The 20,431-nt window shown below is 38.8% G+C and overlaps 1 protein-coding gene across 2 annotated transcripts in view; it reads left to right on the top strand.

Annotated features, from left to right (window-relative positions):
• The window catches only part of CNTNAP5 (contactin associated protein family member 5), a 294,719-nt gene extending 277,085 nt beyond the window's left edge, over positions 1 to 17,634 (top strand). The window contains exons 21-24 of one of the 2 annotated variants that reach the window (XM_075756999.1): positions 161 to 245; positions 9,734 to 9,952; positions 15,262 to 15,333; positions 16,381 to 17,634. In XM_075756999.1, the coding sequence (XP_075613114.1) occupies positions 161 to 245; positions 9,734 to 9,952; positions 15,262 to 15,333; positions 16,381 to 16,577 (573 nt within the window). In that variant the 3' untranslated portion in view covers positions 16,578 to 17,634. The remainder of the gene's footprint in view (positions 1 to 160; positions 246 to 9,733; positions 9,953 to 15,261; positions 15,334 to 16,380) is intronic. The other variant, XM_075757000.1, reaches the window with a different exon arrangement.
• Positions 17,635 to 20,431: the final 2,797 nt, after the last annotated feature.

The following is a 20,431-nucleotide window of genomic DNA, read 5'->3' as shown; positions in this document are numbered from 1 at the left end:
TCAAAGGACATGCACTTTCCTATCTTTAGAAACTGAATCACGCTTGGGGGCAGAACTGACTAATTTGCAGCTGAGAGCATTCCCAGAAGTTTGCAGCACAGAGAGATCTAGGGGTGTCTACATGCTGTTGTAATGAACTAATTTTATTGACCTCTTCCAGGTTGATCAAGTTCTCAAACTCAAACACAACTTTTCTGAGATTGATTTTAAGGCCATCAAATCGCTCACCTTGGGCAAGGTCACAGGTAGGTTTTACTAAAAATATTCCTGATTTATTAGTTATAGTGCTGGAGTTAACCTGTACTGTGTGTTGCATTTTTAATAGGACTGGGGTTTTGTTTGGCTTATTTAGCTGTAAGGGTTGGTCTGACCATTCCAGTACTCGTATTTGCCTGACATCAGTGCAAAAATTTGGCAGCTTTAATTGTTTGCACTGATAGCAATATTAACTTCTCCCATTGCTCCCTCCAGTAAAGTGATTCATACTGCCTGGGTGGCTGCACAGGGTGGCATCTTAGCCTAATGATACCATTTTGCTGACTACAGCTTGCTCCTCTCAAGCCATCTCTGTTTCCTAACGATAAGAACAGCAGCACTGTGAGCCTTCATCCTCTCTACCCTTTTTGCACTCCCAGTCCTTTTCCATTTGAGTTCTGCAAGGAATATTTATATTACATGTATCACTGAGGCCACAATTCTGCATGCTCTGTATGTGGACCTTCTTCATCTTTACCTTTCCACACTATAAAGCCATTACAAGACCAGGAAAACTGCCAGAAATTTGGAAAGTAGAACTCCTCTATTTTGTTGTCAAGTATGTTATATTACTTTATATAAGAGCCTTATTCATTCCCAGTAAGATTCTAAATGCTTCCTTAGTTACAGACATTTTAGTGCTTTGTTAGAATTGTCAAGCTTGATATGGAGGTTTCACTATTACAGTCTTGTATGTTTTATTAATGGCACCCAAGGCCTGCAGGATTGGTAGCTGGACAGAAACATCAGACATCATCTAGTGTCTACTTGTGCAATATAATTGTATATAATGACATCAGTGCATTCCGCATCGTGTTTTACTAAGTAGATTAATGGCAGGAACTGATTTTCCTCTTAATTATAACTAATGTTTGTTCAGAATGCAGCAGTCTTCCAAGCCTTTGTGGACAGGTTTTGGGTACCTGACACTTTTCAGCCCAAGTCAGAGCTAAGCTAAAAATCTCATTTTGTCAAGAGTCAGCTGTAGTGCTTAAAATCTAAAAGAACATTGCTCATCATGACCTCTACCTAAAGCTCCAGCTATAGATACCAAATCAATAAACCAAGGCTTTTCTAACCAGCAAGATGGAACATAGCACAAAGACCATCAAACACGTAGCCAGCAAGCTGACAAGATGCAGCTCAGCATCATGGAGAGAAACTAGATTTAGTCACAAAAATAAGATTAACTTTACAAGTACAAGGTTGTTGCAAAGCCAAAAAGCCCAGATGTATCTCCAGAGGTCTGGCATTCAGTTCCACTGAACACCACAGACTTGTCTCCAGACAGCTTTTAATGGATATATCCTGTTATTTCTCTCTTGCCCCAGTGTTTATTGGGATTTTGTTTTAGTAATAGTAGTAATAATAATAATAGCAATAGGTCATTTTCTGTAATGACACTAAAGCCATAAACTTGGCCATCCAGATGGTACAAGATCTTATTGCTGTACCAGGAATCACACAATGCATCCCAGCAAGTCACTTTCATTCCAGCGTAATCCTAATTCTGGTTTCTTCTTCATATGTTAAGTGAATTTCCGCAGACTTTTTCTTCTATGTCAGGATATCATTTTCCAGATTTTATCCCACAACTGTGGCTGTGCTGAGTCCTTGTGCCCTCACAGAATCACAAATCCCCTAAGTCTTCTCCTCTCCAGAATGAACAGTCCCAGCTCTCTAAAGCCTCTCCTCATATGAAAGATGCTCCAGTCCCTTAATGATCTTTGCAGCCCTTCACTGGAGCCACTCCACTAGGTCCATGTCTGTCTGCCACTGGGGATGCCAGAACTGGACCCAGCACTCCAGTAGTGTTACATCCATGCAGAGTATGGGGGGAGGATCAGCTCCTCATGTCTGCTGGCAGTGCTCTTCCCAAGGCAACCCTGGATGCCAGGATGTCATTGGCTGCCATTGCTGCACAGGCACATTTCTGGCTTATGGTCAGCCTGTTGTCCACCGGGACCCCCATATCTTTCTCTGCAAAGCTGCCAGATGGTCAGCCCCAGCCAGTGTTGGTAGATGGGATTATTCCTAACCCAAGTGCAAATCTTTTCATTTCATTTGTTGAACTTCATGAGGTTCCTGGTTTCCCATTTCTTCAGCTTGTCAATGTCCCTCTAATGGTGGCCCAACCATCTGGTCTGCCAATTGCTCCTCCCAATTTTGTATTGTCTCCAAACTTACTCAGTTCGTGCACTGTTCCATGCTGGCAAAAAAACCCCAGAAATCGCTGCTGCTACAAAGTGAAGAGTATTGCCTTGTTGTATCAAGAGGAGAGCTGGACTTTGTCATTTTAGGAATGTAGAACTTACATAAATATGTCCATTCATCATTTATACTATTATATGGGTAAAACGTTGACCATAGCTTCTTTTAATGATTCACCAGAAGGTGAATACTGCTGACCTAAACTAATATCCTCCAATTTCTTCCTTGTCATTGTCATCCCCTCAGAAAAGCATAAACTTCCAGAGGCATGTGATGCTTCGAACTAGACCTCAACTTCCTGTAGTATTTGTTTTGGATGCCACTGGGATTTAGGTACTTAAAGGCATTTGTTAGGACAATTTAAGTGTCTGCTGAAACAGAACCGTATAGAAAAACTCTGTTCTACGTGTCCTACATATCCATGCTACGATCTTCTGAAAATTTGTGTCTCCTCTTCTTTCCTGTCACACCACTGCTCATTTGCCTGCTCTAACAGCCTGTTCCTGGCTGCTTAACCAGATGATTATACCACCGTCTTTCTCAACTCTACCATTCATTTCCCACTGGCTGAGAAATCTCAAAGAGAGCTTCCAGCAGGACATCATAAAAGATTGAAACCTCTTCCTCACTGGATTTTCTTATGATAACTATTTTAGCATAGCTGGAACTCTTAAAAAGCGCACTTCTATACAATGACCAGTTTCTAAATAATAGTGCTTCCCACCCCCCAGCCCAATTACACTTCCTTTAGTCAAAAGCTACTTAAATGCTGATTTTTTTTTTCTGCTTTTCAAATCTGCTATATGTTCCAATGGCTGCCCTACACCCACCTCTGAATTCCAGGGGAAAAAAACCTCCATTTAAAGCAGAGGGGGCTCACCTGGGTTTCAAAACATAGCAACACTCACTCTGCCACAGACTGCTTGAATGACCTTGGGCAAGCCCTTTATGTGCAGATATAAAGGTAAGCAGGCATTTTATTCCCACTGGAACCAGTCTGAGCTTTACTATCTCTGTTCTCTATCAGTAAAGCATGGATAATAGAACATCCCTACATCAGAGGGATACTAGGAGGATAAAAGCATTAAAGGCTGTGAGCTGTTCAGATCCACAGTAATGGGGCCATATAGCTGCCTTAGAAAGATCAATCTAAATATAAGTGTGGTTTTGAAGACAAGAGAGTAAAAAGAAGCAGCATTCAAGTAGCCAACAGTGGTCTGTTGAATTCATCTTCACAGTGTCCAACAGCAATAGAGAAATATTATCCTGTAGTTTGTTGTCATTTTTACTTCACAAATATAGAGGCAAGACACAAAAGGACCTATCCAAAGCTCATCAGTATCAATGGGAGTTTTTCCATGGACTTTAGTGAGTACTGGATTCAGGCCCCAAGTGGGTCATACAGTTTATGGCAAAGCCTCAGTGAAATCTTAACCAGAGTCCCAGTTCATTTACTTTAAGTACTCCTTGCAGAGATCATACTGCTGTATTTAACCACATGAGCTCTACTGGCAATCTGACCTAACTGTGAAGCTGGCAGCGCTTTGAACAAGGGATTGAACTGTATGACCTTCAGAGGTGTCTTTCAAGTTAAAGTATTCTGTAACTCTCTGATCTCAGAGACACATTTGCATATGGTTAGGTCTTGTGTAGAAAAAGCTGCTATCCCAATGGAAAATATAATTTATTTGTTTTGGGTTGACCTTAATGAATCTTTGAAACCTTCTTATTGTGCCCCAACATGTCTAAATAGTTCACCATTATAGTCCCTTGAAAAATAATCTCTGATGCAGAGAAGTGAATCTCATTGTCTGCATATTTGCTTCTAAGCAATTTAATATACTAACTGTGTAGCGATACCGGAGTAAAAGGGTAGCATTGAAAGGGATTCAAGAGTATTCTGAAGAAAAAGATGGCAAAGATTTCCTTAGCTTCTATTAATGTTGACCTAACTTACTTGTGTCTTCAAAGTGATGAATTAGCAGACCTTCCCACACTGGCGATGTAAAGAACTGTGTAGTCTAGCACATGATCATGATATCTTTTATCTCTAAAAGCCTGCGCTAAAACACACTCAAGTTGTAGGAGTCTTTCCACTGAATCATTCAGCTTTGATGTAAAGTGTATGTAGAAGAAAGTTTATCTAGAAAGTAATTTTATTAAAATCATTATATAGGTGCAGTATGATTCTTACGATTTATAAAATAGCTTTACTTATTAAAACTTCACAAGAAGAAAATGGGATCTATACACTGAAGAGATCGCAGAGCAATTCATCCAAGAATGATATTATATTGGGGGAGATGATAACGGAATAATTAAATCAATAGGGGTAAGTTGGCATTAACTGAGATACAAAAGCTTCCCTGAAGAAGTATCTCCTTTTAGAGAGTTTCTATAGAAAATACTTAAGTCCATTTTTTTGGTGGATTTTTTAAGCTCACAAGATCACAATTTGCTCGAGAAATTTAAAGTCACAGTATCAGGATATCGTACTCTAGCATTTTAAACAGTTCAGCAATGGCTGCAAGAGATATTGGGTGGACTCTTCTGGCTGCTGCGAAGGTCTTTACTGCAGACTTGTCTTGCCCATTTCTTAGAAGGAACATACCCCAGGAAAGCATTTCTTGGGTGCGTTATTGGTCTAAATTTTTTTTTCCTCCTAGCAGCCTAGAAAATCATTGAAGAAAATGGAAATGACTTCTTAGGATAAAAGAGGAGAAAGAGGCATTTGGGACCAAGATGGCAGCAGTTAAAATAGGTAAACTTTGGCTACCCCAGGCACTTCAAGCTATCCAAGGTCTAAGCCAATAATGCCATCATGTCTCTCTCAAAGAGACCAAATCTATTCAGATTCTTTCCCAAGTAATATCATTTACCATACGATCATAACACCATACTTAAATCCCCATTTTCTTGATGATAATACTGCCTAAATAAGTGTCCATGGTCATCTATTTCTATCCAGAAATTTTATTTTTAGTCTGAATTCTTGCTACTTGGGTTGATTTTAGCTATCTGCTCCTGAGAAAACCATGTATCATTTTGCACATCATCTCTCCATCTTCTTGCATACTTTCTTCTTGTGGATTATATTTTGAGCCCATGCAAAGTCACATCAGATGGCTGTGTTGTGACAGATTAGGATTCAAATGTCAAAAACTGTGACATGTAACAAATTTGATATTGCAACTCAAAGCGGTGCTTCATTTTCAATGACAAACTGTCTTTAAGAAAACATACTAAATGCATGTCTGAAATTATCTCTGCTAAGCCTAATGAAACAAAAATTCTCAAATGTTCCACTTGGCAAAAAATGCTCAATTGCTGGCAAGCAAATCCTGGTGCGTTCTGCTCATTCCTAAGAAAACTTGTAGAGGAAAAGTACCTTTACTTTTCTCTTGCTGTCCCTTGCATTTTCAGAAGTGTCTTGGAGGTGCATTGAATGCCTGGAGCCTGTCTCCTGTTCAAGTTCATCCTTTTCTTAAGCAAGAGCCAAAATGGTTGAGCTCAAGGGTTCTAATCAGGAAAAATGTCTGTGGTGTTCGCTCCGCTGTCTTTGTAGCAGGCTTACACCAGGAAATCAGATTATTCCAAACATGCCTTTTTGTGAGTCCAAGCCTAATCCAAGATACGCTTTCTGTCCTTTCTAAATTAATGATTAGAATTAGCAATGTTTACTGAGGTTGTTGAAGGACATAGCATGTTTTTTTGAGGTAACTGCATAGTACCTGCTAGTCAACTCTACTTTTCTGAGACAGGTGCAGTGTGGAGATTTAAGTTTCTAAGGGATGTGAAATTAATGTTTAGAAAGAAAGAACAAAAAGATATTGGATGATGTTTATGGTCCCATTTTTCACAGTGATATCCTTACAAAAAAGGTCTTTTGAGCCACTCTCCGTATTAAAATAACACTTTTGATTTCTCTTTGATTTCAGTCAGCTGTCATATTAGTTATCATTTACTGTGTCAATTTGCTGATACATTGGTGAGCAGCTTAGTGCTTGATCCTAGAGAATTCTGGCAGAATTCTATTTATGATGAAAACTACTTCCCCATTACTGAGATATTAAGACTTGATATTAAGACTTAAAATTACTTTATTTAAGATCTTAAAACAAGTGTGTTGTATATGGCAGAGATGCACAAAGAAACAGCAGTAGAACAGGATGTCTGTTTTGGTGAATAGGAATGAATCAGCAGATAAATTATGTTGATACAATCAATAAAGTTTTAAAAATACAGCTCCATGTTAGATCTAATCCTCATTGTCACAGAAAGTCATTACCAATACATGGAAAACAGGAAAGCAAAACCAACACAAAACTTACTGAGCTGTGACATTGAAAGCAGCTTCCAGGTTGCAGCTGGAGGACTCAGCAAGAAGTCAGACCAGCTTATGCACAACTCAGCAGACAAAGCTTAAAAAGTACTTCCTAAAAATATGGGTAAACTTAAGTTGCAGGGAATGAACAGTTAAATTACGCAAAAGCTGAAAAAGATTGCCTTCTCACCTCCCATGTAGAAAACATCCAAAGTAACTCAGTCTTCAGTACCAAGAACAGAAACACAACGCTAAAATGTCAGAAGATCAAACCAAGCCATCAGCAGCAATTCAGTGTGACTTTCCAGGCTAAATGCATGGAAAGATTCACAGCGTTACCAGGTCGGAGGAGGGCCACTGACGGTTCAATATGACCTTGCTTCAACACAGACCTTGGAACTTCACTGAGTTGCTTCTCTGAGCACCATGTCATGTAGCGCAAATATCTTTTGGAAAAACATTTTATCGTGATTTAAAGACTTCAAGTGATGGAGTGGTCTTTAATAAGCCCTTCACAGATGCAATCATATCATAATCACAGATTTATGTTACCCACTCAAGAATTCAGAGGGCAGCACAAGTTCACATCCAAGTTGTGCAGGTCTTTTGATGAGAACAGTGAAAGCCCCACTTTCTGAAAGACATAAGATATGCACCTAAAGCCATATAATAAAGGAAACGGTATCTGTGCACATGGGATTTTCACCAGAGAAGTCTGGGGTTGTTCTTTGTTTGTTCTTTGATTTCTTTTTTTCAAATTTCAAAGCCTTTCAAGAAAAAAAAATCTCCTAGTTCTCATTCATGCAAAGCTTACTTTGACAAAAGACTCCTGGAATTGGCCCTTAATTTGACTGTTTAAAAAAGCCTTCAAAAATACTGTATCTTAGACTTTTCAAACTACTGTACCATGAAGAAAGAATTCATTATTTCTTAGGCTTTACCTTTTGCACATTGGGGCAGAACAGAGCAATTTAGATTGCCTGATGCCTAAAAGATACCAACAAATCCACCTTTTGTGTCAGAGCTAAGAAAACAGGGAAGGCTGAGAGTAGGAATGTTTACAAAGGGTTTTATAAATTCAAGAAAAATGGCAAATACCATAAATCAGTCTTCTAGTTTTATATAAGTCTTCCAGCAGAAACTTGGAAACAATTCTTTGTCTGTTTTATAACACCCCTGCCAAAATCTCATTAAAAAACTGAATGCAGCCAATTCCTACAGACTTTGAGAAGGGTAAATGTGAACCTCTGTAAGGCTACAGTTCTTTCAGTGGCAAAGCCTCACTGTTTCCCTTCCCATCTCTCATTCTCACAGTTACTCTCAGCCCAGAGACTGTCCCCATGACAGCTCTGCAGCCAGAGCATCTCTCCTGTAAAGACCCCTTGGAGAGCAAGCTCACGCCATGCCTTGCTTTGCTGAGAAACAGCCAAACGCTTCTACATTATACTTCCATGAAGACATTCAAACATAATTAGAAATCTTCTCAGCTAATTCCTCTGACTGCATGACATAACGGTCACAGATCTTAAGCACCAAAGTAATATGCGATTCGAGCTAGTTTGGGGATTTCTCTGTATTTTCTTATATTTAAAAGAAGTGTATGTAATTCAGGTATCAATGTCAGCTATAACAGAAGGTCTACTTTTTTCCTAAATCCTTTTGACTGAGAGCATGTAAAATCTCTGTACTTGAATGGCAGTGGAAAAAAATGACCTTATGTTAAAGTTTACCATCTCACTCTTTCAAGCTTTGAAAGTAAACTTGAAAAACTGGGAATCCTTATTTTCCAATGTCAAATATTTCCAAAACTTTTAATGCTAGAAATTTTTTCATTAGCAGGTAATTTTTAAGACTTTGAATAACTTCTGATACTGTGTATGTGTGCATTTGTGGGGGTTTTTTCTTGTTTGATTGACCTAGATATAAGGCGCATCATGTTACAGACCTCTGAGCAGTATGAATTTCAATTTCTGGAAAGTAAATAAATGAGAGCTTGGAGGAAAGGGAAGATGGCTTCAGTGTCCTTCACTGACTTTCCCAATCTTTGATATTAAAACATTTGGAACTAAATAAAAAACACTTATCTTTGAATTGGCTTTCTCTTTGTGAAAATTAAATGAACACAGACTGACAGATAAGTTAATTGCACTATCTCATCTTCAGGCTGAAAAAAAGCATGGAGACACTGGTTTTGGTTGTGATTTAGATCAGAAGAGGTATAGTTTTGCTTTTTATTTTATTAGTGGAATAGGTCTAGCAGGGTGAGAGCTTGGCTGATAACTAGGAGGACTCCTAGGAACTCTGGTTATAAAAATGTTGTAATGTGATTAGGTGGATTAGAAAAGTCAGTTGAAAAATAAACTCTTGAAGAAGAGTGGAAGCCTATATTAGTAAGCCATTCAATATTAGGCCACATGAAGCATTGTATAATAGGCAATAGAGAGCAGACTCCTTCATTAAAATAGTGGAGGAGGTAGAATGCCTTGAAGATATGGTCCATATCTGTGAAACTGATGTTGTTAACATATGCAAAAAAAGTTAAACAGCATCATCGCCAAGATCCTGTGATATTCAGTGTTGCTATTTTTACTGTATTATTATTATTATTATTATTATTATTGATATTATTGCCATGGCTAGCACGTCTAATGTGTTAGATTTTGTCCAGACAGTAGAGAAAATGGATGAGGAAAGAAGCACAGTGCAGGCTTTTATGTCCAAGCCAACTTGATTCAATGTAAGTAACATTGTAGAGGAAGGACCGGGGATGGGAACCTTATGGGTCAGGCCAGAGAGAATCTGTAGGCTGCTAAAGGAAAACTTGAACAGTTGAGATTGGATGAAGAGAAGCAAAGGGGGTGAGTAAGGCAAAAAAAGGATTAATTTTTTTGTATGCCTTCCTAAACCAGATAATTCCTGTAGTGTTTTTGTGTTGTACTGCAGAGAGTTTGTCACTGGACCCTGAAGTCTCAAAAGCAAATGCCTATGGTTTCACTGGCTGCTTGTCCTCTGTTCAGTACAACCACATTGCTCCCCTGAAAGCTGCCCTACGCCATCCCAGCGTTGCTCCCGTGACTGTCAAAGGGTCCTTGACTGAATCCAGCTGTGCGTCCATAATGGAAGCTGATGTGAACACAGTAACCACGATATATTCCTCATCAGGTATGTCCTGCTAAGAGGGGAATGGGGAATTTAAAAGATACTGTAGAGTGAGGTTTCCTTCCTTTTTGCTGTAATGCAATTGTGATTGTATAAATATTGGAACTGGAAAGTTGCCTTTTCCCTCATAAATAGGGGTGTTGAGGATGGGCGTTAGGATTAGCCAAGGCCCCATTGTGCTAAAACAGTTTTCAGACTAAGTTCCTGGACTGCTAAAACATGCCTAGAACAAACAAAAAAGTCCCAAAGCCATAATGGAGACAGCATTGTAAGTATGATTATGCACCTGATTTGCCATTCTCGTCCACTTTAGATAGCTCCAGTGCTGCAGATCTCAAAGGAGAACATAAATGTTACACAGATTTCCTATCCCAGTGGTGATCAGCAAGAGGAGTCATACAACAAACAAGTTGAATTTGTTCCCACCCTAGCAGAAACGAACAAAACCTCCTTGTACAAACCCCTCGACACACGGGCGTGACTTCCATTGAATGCTTGTACTTTATTCTCTCAGGCTAAAGAGAAGGAGCACTACTTGAGCGGTACCAGTAAGATGATCCCAATAGTTCGTTTATCTTTTGCAATCCTGAAATTGTCCTCTGGGAATCTTAAGTATTTTGCATATGTGAATTTGTATGCAGAGGAAGAAACTCAGAGCAGCTGGAAGTGCTGTCACCAGGAACAGGGGCAATCAAGTTGCTGCTTTAGTCACCAGTGGATGTGGCAGAATTCTTAATGACCAGAAAGAGGTACAAATTAAGGGCTATTTTTTGCCCCTTGACCTATGAAGCCACTTTCTCTTTACTGATAGCTGATAAAACTCTGGTTTAGATCATAATATGATTCCTTTGACATTTGTACTTGCATCAAATCCCCATTTCCTGCAGCTTCTGCCTAAGATATTCAGCAGAAAACAAACGATGCTATTAGCATTCTGTATAGGCAAAAAGGCTGCTGATTACTCTGTGGAGAAGTGGCTGCCAGTGTCTGTGCTTCTCCCCACCCCCCAACTTTCTTCTCACCGCCCAGAGTTGTCTAAGGTGTCTGACGCACAGAAGAAATGTGTCTTGTAAATACTGAATGGGCAATGATACTGAAAATATGAACTCCGTGCCCTGTGATCTGTCACCTTGATGATCTAATTTTTCTAAAGAGTTGAGAAAGCAGTAAAATCTGTGGCTCAGAAATGCAGGACAGAACGCAGAGCAGAATATAGCATCTTTGGACTTAAATATTTTAAAGCTTACAATCAGTTGCACTCTATTGTCAAGGTTAAGCACCGTTACGTCAGAAATGCAGAATTATTATAAAAGCTCATCCCTGTCTTTGCCACTCTGTGCTTTGAAATATGATTTCCTCTCAATATGTTGAATTAACTGACACTACTGCCTCTCTATTCACACTGGATTTGATTAAAGCCTCAATAAGATCTTTAGAAAAAGTTAGTTCTGAAGACCTCATGTCTTTATATGCTATAGTAAGAGCACTGGGTGGTAGATTCTTGTTAAAAAAAATTCCGATTTGTAGCAAATTATACTTAGTATAGATGTACTTGAGAATTACATTTATACATGGAAAAGACACATTTTAAGAAATAAAAAGAAGACAGAGTTAAGGATTAACATTCAAATTTAGTGCTCATATCTCAACTCATCAGTTCCCAATTTCTCATTATTGAGTGTCTGAGAAGAAAAATAGAACTTCAAAGTTGACTGTACATGTCTGTGTCGATTTTATAATGTACAGATACAACAAAAAAACCCTCTAGGAAATCTCTCTTTAAATGTGTGAAAAAAGCTTTCTATATTTATAACTTGAAAACAATTGAAGCTCTTTCCTTCAGAGAGGAATACTTGTCTTCAAGAAAGTTTCCTAGCAGACAGATATGGAATAAAATCCATTCACTCAGGCTCAGTTATCCATACACACCCTTTCTGATTAGGAAACACGAAATGTGACTTACTGTGGTTTTGATATTTAACAAAGATCTGCAAATCACCTTCTTCCTTGCCGAGGCACATGTAGAGGTTTTGGTATTCTGGACTCTACATTGATGGTATAGAGATAATGGACTTTTACTATGCCTTTTTTTTTTTTTTTAAATATATATTAAAATACTGTAAACGCCAGAGCAGATTCAGCTGTGTGAATGGTGGAGTCTTGAGCTGTCTACCCCAGTTGAAGAGCAGGTCTTTGCATTTAAATTAAAAAAATGCCAAAGACTTTCATAAGTCAGAAACTACATTGAAAAATTTTTCTTCTGAAAGGCAGCTTAAACAGTGCAAGTCCCTGTCTCACTGTGCTAGTTGTGCTGGACCTGATATTTCCAAACAAGGAGGAAGTGTCCAGGGATGTGCCAGGATAGCCTTGACTGTAGCAACTATGAGATGGTGGAGTTCGGGATCCTGAGAAGAAGGAAAAAAAGCAGAAAGCATAACTGCAGACTTCAGTAGAACAACATTTGACCTGGTCGTGGACTTGCTTGGAAGAATCCCACAGGATACAGCCTTGGTGAGAAGAGGGGTCCAGGAGAGCTGGTTCAAGGATTATCTCCTCCAAGATCAAGAATGGTCCATCCTAACGAGCAGGAAATCTAGAAATGATTGGAGGCCCATAGAGGTTGTGAAGTCTTCATCCTTGGATATATTCAAAACTCAAATGGATACAGCCCTGAGAAACTTGCTGTAGTAGACTCTGATGATTTCCAGAGGGTCCTTCTGACCTCAGTGATGCTTCCAACCTCAGTGATTCGCATTGTAATGTCATCAGTTATATCTAAAAGGAGGAGGATGTCCTATTAAGGTCTCATATGAGACCCAGTATTGCTTTTCCTTGGCTTCAGAGTTTACTGTGTTCCCACTGGAGCTGGTTCTGCTGTCACATGCCATCTGCTCCGCTGTAACAAACCCTCCTCTCCCTGTATCCTTATTTTATTTCTCAGGCAAAACATAATTCTTAAGACCTATATCTGTTGGCATCCATTGTGAAACTGATCTCCAACGTTTGTTCTGTGCTTAAATTGTGTAACAGTCACCAAAAAATAGTGGAGTTTTAATAGCATTTAGTGTCAGATGTTACATAATCTTTTAGGCATGAATGATGTCTTATATAATTTTTGAGGTAGAAATTTAATTTCATGCTTTTTTCATACATAGTTAATAGTCTTTCATGGCTCTATTTGACTAATACCATGCACCAGATAGCAGCCGGAGATTTTTCTCTAGTACAGGAGGATTGATGTTTAACAGATGTGAATTTTTATTGTAACTGATTTCACTGGTGCCAGCTGAGGGGTGAGGTAGAAAAAAATCTCACCTAACTTCCTGTATCTGAAAGTTAAATCATCTGGTGTCTAAAATAGTAATTACTCCCCTCTTCTAGTTTGTGGAAAGAAATAGACGAATCACATTTTCATTCTTTGACAGCCTTCTTAGGGTATAAAGTATTTGTAAGTTCTTTTTTCCTCTGTTTGACTAAATAAAAAGAACCTAAATTACTAGTTTTAATTTATATAACTAACTCTGAGATACTGGAAAATAAAGGAGATGAACCTACCCATGATGTACAAAATTATGAGCAACTTTGATCTAACTTTGAATTTGTCCCTGCTTTGAGCTTAGACTCAAAGGCTTGATATTAGGCTAAATAACCTCCAGATTTCCTTTCCAATGTAACCTTTTCTATGATGCTATCTGTATTTACGTGTAAACCAACAATTTGTATCCCCATTCCAGTTCTACAAACGTAGTAAATGAGATGAAGCATTGCCATGACTATTTGTTTCTTGGCAACATCACTGTAGGCACCCAATATCCAAGCAAGGGGCCTCTTGTAAATAGCTCTCAACCCAAGTGTCCAAATCTATCATTGGCAATTACCATTCATATTGATAATTGATGTACTGGAGGTGTTCAGCTGGACCAAGAAGCCCCTTTTGTGCCTGTAGCTCAGTCAATGAATTGCAGATATGGGGAACCCCGATGTGTTTGATGAGAAGTCCTTCCATCCATAAAACTAGCAGTAGAGTTGCATCTTTTAAAACATGAAAGTCTCTTCGAGGCTGATGCCTTCTGCACATTTTTGGGGCTCTTATCAGTGATGTAGAGAATAAGGAAAAAGTGCCCCCTTTAAGAACCTAAACAACCCAAAGCCACCATCATTACAAACTCAGCACCTCCTGATACACAAATATGAAATCGTCGCTTGTTTCAATAAAAAACACCTTCTTGGACAATGAGACACCAAACTGTAGCTGAGACAGCTTACTAAGGCAAGGATGTTCAATTACAATAAAGCTCACAACATCGAATTTCTCAGTTAGGCTTCCAGCTCTTGCATTGGAAAAATCAGCTTGGCAAAGCAGTATAATATATAACAGAGACAGGCATCTGTAACTCCCATGTATATCCTGTGTATGATAGCCTGGAGGCTTGTAAAGGAGAGAAACACAGATACGAGTCTCGTCAAAGGAGAGGGCGAGCTGAAAGGAAAAAAAAAAAGTGAAGGTGCAGAAAAGCTGGATTCAGCTAGCAGTACAAAACACAGCATCTTCTGAAACATGCAGGACTAAAGTGGATACGCTGCTGTAACTCCACTGACTTCTGGGAGGGCTTGACCCCTCAGGTTTGGATCCAGATTTGAAACTGCCAGCATGTAGACTGGCCTAGTGTTTCAACAGTAGTCATTTATAAATAGGGTACAAGAGAGCTCCAACACTGAAGAGCATTTAATATAGGGATTCATTTTTGACTCCTCTGTTTTGAATCCAATTTAACCACTGCATTTCTGCAATGGAGAGAAAAACATCCCTTCCAAGAAGCTGTCCCAAGCAGAGACTGCTTCTCTTTCTGGTATTGAATTTGGCTTTTATATCTGCATCTACAAACCTAGGTCAGGTCTAAATCTGTCTAGCCTTCCTTTCCTTCTGCTTCTACCTGATATTGTTTCTTAGGTATTAAAAAAAAAGCTCTGGCTGAGAACAGCTCCCAATGGGCTATTTACTTCAAATGTTTCTCTGATTCCTCTACTGATAAACTGAGACAACATTTTCAGATGTCAGTGTGAGCCTTCCTGTTTCCTTTTAAATATACCCTTAACAGACTTTGATCCTGAAGATATAGAAGAAAATTTTCCTGTGCAAGCTCACTTTATTTTTCAGAGAGCTTTCTGGTTTGATTCTCCAATCCCCCAAATCACATCTTTTGAAAACAGATTAGAATTCATGAGGGTAAGAGGACACTTCTGTCTAAGCCACAAGAAAATGAATATAGTTGATAGGGAAAGTAAGTCTTGTTTTGTTTAATCAACTGCAGATCCTTTTGGGAAGACAGATGAAAGGGAGCCTCTCACCAATGCAGTCAGAAGCGATTCAGCTGTGATTGGAGGTAACTTCATTTTTAAAGATTACATTTGAAAAATAATTCTGTTAAGGTAAGCATCTAGAGTACTTTAAATCTGGGCCCCATAAAATCCAGTTCAAGTTTCTTGTAATCTACTGCAGGTCTAGTATTTGCTGTATTTATTAGCACATATCTGTATCAAGCTACCTAGACAGGCACCTGCATTAGGGATGAAGCCAATAGTGCTGGCACGTGATGTTGGATATCACTGAAAAAAGGCATGGATTGTCAAGAACTTGAGTCTTCTAAAATATAACCAAAATTTCTCTATCTGCCTGCTTGAGCAGGGGAGTTGGACAAGTTGACCTCGAGAGGTCACTTCCAACCTTAACCATTCTCTGATTCCAAGTTACTCTGTGATCTAAGACCCAACTAATTAGTAACTGTTTCACACACCACTCCGATTAGACCCTCAACACAGTATTCACATATCGTGTATTTCTTGAGCTCTCTCTTTGCAAGCTGGTGGTGTAGTGGAACTCGCTAGGTCATATGGAAGCATTTATATACTAGGGAAAGTTGTCCTTATGGCTCCATGTATGGTTTTCATTTTCCTTTAACAAACTGGAAGGCAATTTATCTCTGTTTATTTTATAGGATGCCATGTAGGGAGCTGCCTTTGATAATATCTAGAAGCTATAAACCAAAGTGTACAAGGCTCATGCAAGGTTTCCAGAGATAACACAGAAGAAAATATGACAGAGCAGGAATTTGTATGAGCATTCAGATCTAGTTTTTTAAAAACAAACACACTGACCCATCTTTACTTCCAGTGAAAGCAGAATTTGACTGAAATAAGAAGGTCAATTACATCCATGTTTGCTGCTTTAAGTCTTACTTAAGGTGACAAAATAGAAATAAAAACTACCAGGGAGGGTATGATAGAGGCAGATGATTGTGTACAGACTGAGATGAACCGGTCTATTATATCTGGTAGCTGTTGTACGTTGGTAATGTATTTTTTAGGTAATTTTTTAGGGGGTTTTGTTTTGGTTTTACTCTTTCTATCCTTCCTTTTTTACCCCTCTTCAGGTGTAATAGCAGTTGTGATATTCATCATCTTTTGCATCATTGCCATCATGAGCAGATTCCTCTATCAGCACAAACAAGCACATCGAAGTAGCCAGACAAAGGAGAAAGAATACCCAGAAAACCTCGAGAGCTCCTTTAAAGCTGACATTGACTTGCAGAACACAGTGAGCGAGTGCAAACGGGAGTATTTCATCTGAGGGACAATGCAATTTATTCTTACTCTAACTCCCCTAACTGTCCTTCCTTTCTTCCTTTCTTCCTTCCTTTTTTCTTTTTGTATTTTTTTTTTTTTTAAACATTCATTTTTTGCTACCTTCTTTTTCATTTGGAAAAGACCGCCCTGCACAGGAAACACTGACAACAATCACAGTGCCTCATTTTCTGCACAAGAACTTGGCAGTCACAGTTTACTTCTGTAGCTCAAGAGACCTGTTATCCCACCCCACACAAAATAAGATCCACATGTACACCTGGTTTCTGCTTTGGGTTCCTGGATGTTTCCAAGTCCCTAAATTTATTTGTGTTTTTCTCTGGAGCCATTTAACTCATCACTTTTATGCTAGAGCTGGACTATTTAAAGTAGAGGTAAAGTAGCTGAATACGTAGCTCTACAGATACTGGGACAGGATAGAGGGAAAGAATGAGACCAAAACATCTGATTTATTTTACAGGCTCATTTACAACAATCATGAAGAACTGGCCAAATTCTCAAATGCTATGAACTGATATATATCTATTGATTTCAATGATGTTACATTAATTTACACCAGTTGAGAAGCTGGTATGAGGTAAGGAAAAAATAAAACTGTCCTCATTAAGCTCCTTCCCCCAACCTCCTGTCCTTTTACTGTAACTTTTAGGCTTACCAGTACTTTTCCAACAATATATGTATCAACAATAAATGTCATTCCTGTGCACCTCTTTCACCTCCATCTCATAAGGCTGGCTATGTAGACCCAACATACTCTAGCATAACCCTAGCTGAAGCATGGAAAATAGTAGCTTGAATCTCCAAGGGGTTTAGGAAGCTGCTAGGACTTAGGTGCTCTATATTTGTCTGAAGCGTTAGAAATGCAGCATATACCTGTTCATGCCATATGGAGGATTATCACGTGCTGAGGTTAAACACTATTGCCTCTGTGGCAAAGAAAAAGTACATAGAAAAGAAAAAACAAAAATAGTTCAATCTTAAACACGAGTCACACCTTCTGCCAGTTCTAAAAAAAAGAAAGAAATCCAACTAGTCGAAAAAAAGCCCACCCCAAAACTGCATGAAAGATTGATCGGTATTTCCTGTTTGTAGAAATTGGAATATCTTCTCCAAAGCTAAATAGAGAGAGGTCTAACGTCACATCTAAAAAGGATAATATTTTATCAACCCTGTTTACAAGGAAGAACATTAGGGAAACAAGTTAAAAAAGATCCCAAATACTCTACTTCAAATCAGTCTTCTCTCCTGTATTTTTAAAGTCTTCTGTCCTTTCCTGATTGGGAACAATACTGAAGATTCAAACCCTGCCCATTTCTCTCGTGCTGCATGGTTTCAGTGTGAGGGTGAAAAACCTTCTCTTCAGTTACAGGCATCCTAAGGTTAAGAAATGGAGAAGTCCCACCAAGGGAGGTTTTTCACACCCTGCTTGTGTCTGCGTGACATAACTGCCTTCGCAGGGCTTCTTGACAAGTTTGTAGAATTTGCTGTCAGACTTGAAGGTTTCTGACAGGAGTCAGAATCTGGCAGCTAAGACCAAAAAAATATTTATTGCAGTGCTCTTGATAAGAATTAATTCAAGGCAATTAATTGTGCAGCTGCCTCTTTCTTTGACCCTTGCACCCTTCTGCAGACATCCTGGGGTTTCCGCATGGTGATCTTTTTTACATAGATTAAAATTAAGGAATTGCAGTATGAGGTAATAACCCACACCAAACTAGAGATGAGGTTACACCTGCAACAGGTGCTGTTTTTCCAGGCAGTGCGTTGCAAAGTTATGTAGCTGGTTATTTTTTTGATGAGAGGAGGGAAAGTAAAAATAAATAAATGCCAGTTTGGATCTGGTTATTCTTCACCACTTCTTTTGGAAGATTTTATGAGAAGTTGCGTCTGCTGAAGACAAAGCAATCTTGGAATGATATCATGAAGAGGAGTATGTGAGGCCAGCCCCATAACCAGAACTCTAACTGAGCAAGTTTATAAAGCCATTTATATGGAAATTAGTATTGGTGCCATTCTTCCTTGACTGTGTTCGACAACAGCCCTTTTGCCTCATGCTGGTTGTTTGCATGATACATGATTACCTGAGAGTGTTTCTGCATGATGAGATGTGTAATGATGGACTCATTAGCTGTGTTCCCTTTACATTGCTTTATCTTTTTCAGTGAAATCCTGGCAAATCAATTCTCTTTTTCCTTCCTTCCTTCCTTCCTTCCTTCCTTCCTTCCTTCCTTCCTCCCTCCCTCCCTCCCTCCCTCCCTTCCTTCCTAGCTGCTTTGTTTGGCATGGCAGGAAGGGAGAAATAACCAAGCGCATGGGCTCCTCTGCCCATGTTTGAGTCATCTTATCTGGAATGGCCTCTGTATGAGACATAAGTCCTAAAGTACTTAATTGGCTTTATGAAGAATGGAGCAGGAAGGAGGGAAAAGCCCACAGGTGTGTATTTTTTCCTCTATCCAAACTAACAGATACAAATCATCCTTCTGCTTTCCTACATGTTAGTTTCCAGTAATGAAATTACTACAAAATACAACAATAAAGTGCAAAGCAGCTCCAGCAGTGGAGCAGCTGGAAAAGGGAGACTGAGCAATGAAGCAGAGTACTCTCATTTCTCAAGGGACTAAATTACTTTCAGCAGTCTTAGGGCCTGATTCTGCAAGATGCTGAGCTTTCTCAAGGAGAATCAAGTTCCCATCACCAACTGTAGAAATTAGTGTTGCTGCAAACATTTCAGATACAGCTCAGTGGCTCAGTCCTGGGCCAGAGAGTAGGTGTAAGTGGACTGCTGTGTGCAAGCCCGGACCTGGCAAAACAGTGTAAGTCATTTGTTTGTCCATTTTTCCTCATCCTCATTTAATATAACCCAGGCTGGTAAAACTCCTTGAAAATTTAGCTACATTGGTGTGCATCTGTAAAAAAGAAAGAACTTCACATACATAAATGTATGCATGAGTATACAGAAACATGTGCATCTATACCTGTGGATGTAATGAGATGTGGATATTTATATGCTGCAGGGCTGCACAAATGAACACATTTGTATGGACTTGATACTTAAAATCCTATCTTCTAAATCAGGATGTCAATATTCTTATTAAAAGGTAGCTAAAAGATACTATATGAAGTACTCTAATACTAAGTCCTTTCTTTTTCTTTTTTTTTGTTATGATGCTTTCTTTAGTGAGGGCATCATCTGATTTACTTCAGTACCAGTTAAAGGCAATTAAAAATATTTTTTTTTTAAAAAAGAGAATGCAATTTTGCAAAAATCTACTGGTGTTAAAATTGCTTTCATTTTCCATAGTTCAATTTTTTTCCATCTATTACAAACCATTTTGTTAAAATTGCTCTTTAAATGGGGGGATCTTTCCTTTTTTTCTTTTAGCTATCATTCTAGATAACAATTTTCAGTAAATGGGGGGGGTGTAATACTTTTTATATGTAAAATATCAGGATTTATTTTAATGGCAAATCTGAGAATATCAAAGAATTGTTTGGAGGTGTTGTTTGGGTTTTCTTCCTTCTCCCAAGACAAGTTTCATAACAAAAGTAAGGGGCTGGTACAAGGATACCAAGTCTTTTTTTTTTTTTAATCTTGGTGACATGGTATGTAACCTCTGAAAATTATTATTACTAGGCAGGAATTTTTAGGCTATGAAAATTCCAAGTCACTTAGATATGGATTTAAGCACTGCATACTCCTGTTTTCCAGAAATGATTTGGCCAATAACAGCCATGCTTATAAAGATATTTAGTCATGCAAAGTCTGAGTTGGATGCCTAGAAGGACTGTCTGAGGACCCTGGTGTCTGGCTGTAGAAAACAAATGAAGGCTGTCTGTCAG

Source organism: Balearica regulorum, chromosome 6 (assembly GCF_011004875.1).
Source record: "Balearica regulorum gibbericeps isolate bBalReg1 chromosome 6, bBalReg1.pri, whole genome shotgun sequence".
Lineage (NCBI taxonomy): Eukaryota > Metazoa > Chordata > Aves > Gruiformes > Gruidae > Balearica > Balearica regulorum.
This window is presented reverse-complemented; position numbering and strand designations above follow the sequence as displayed.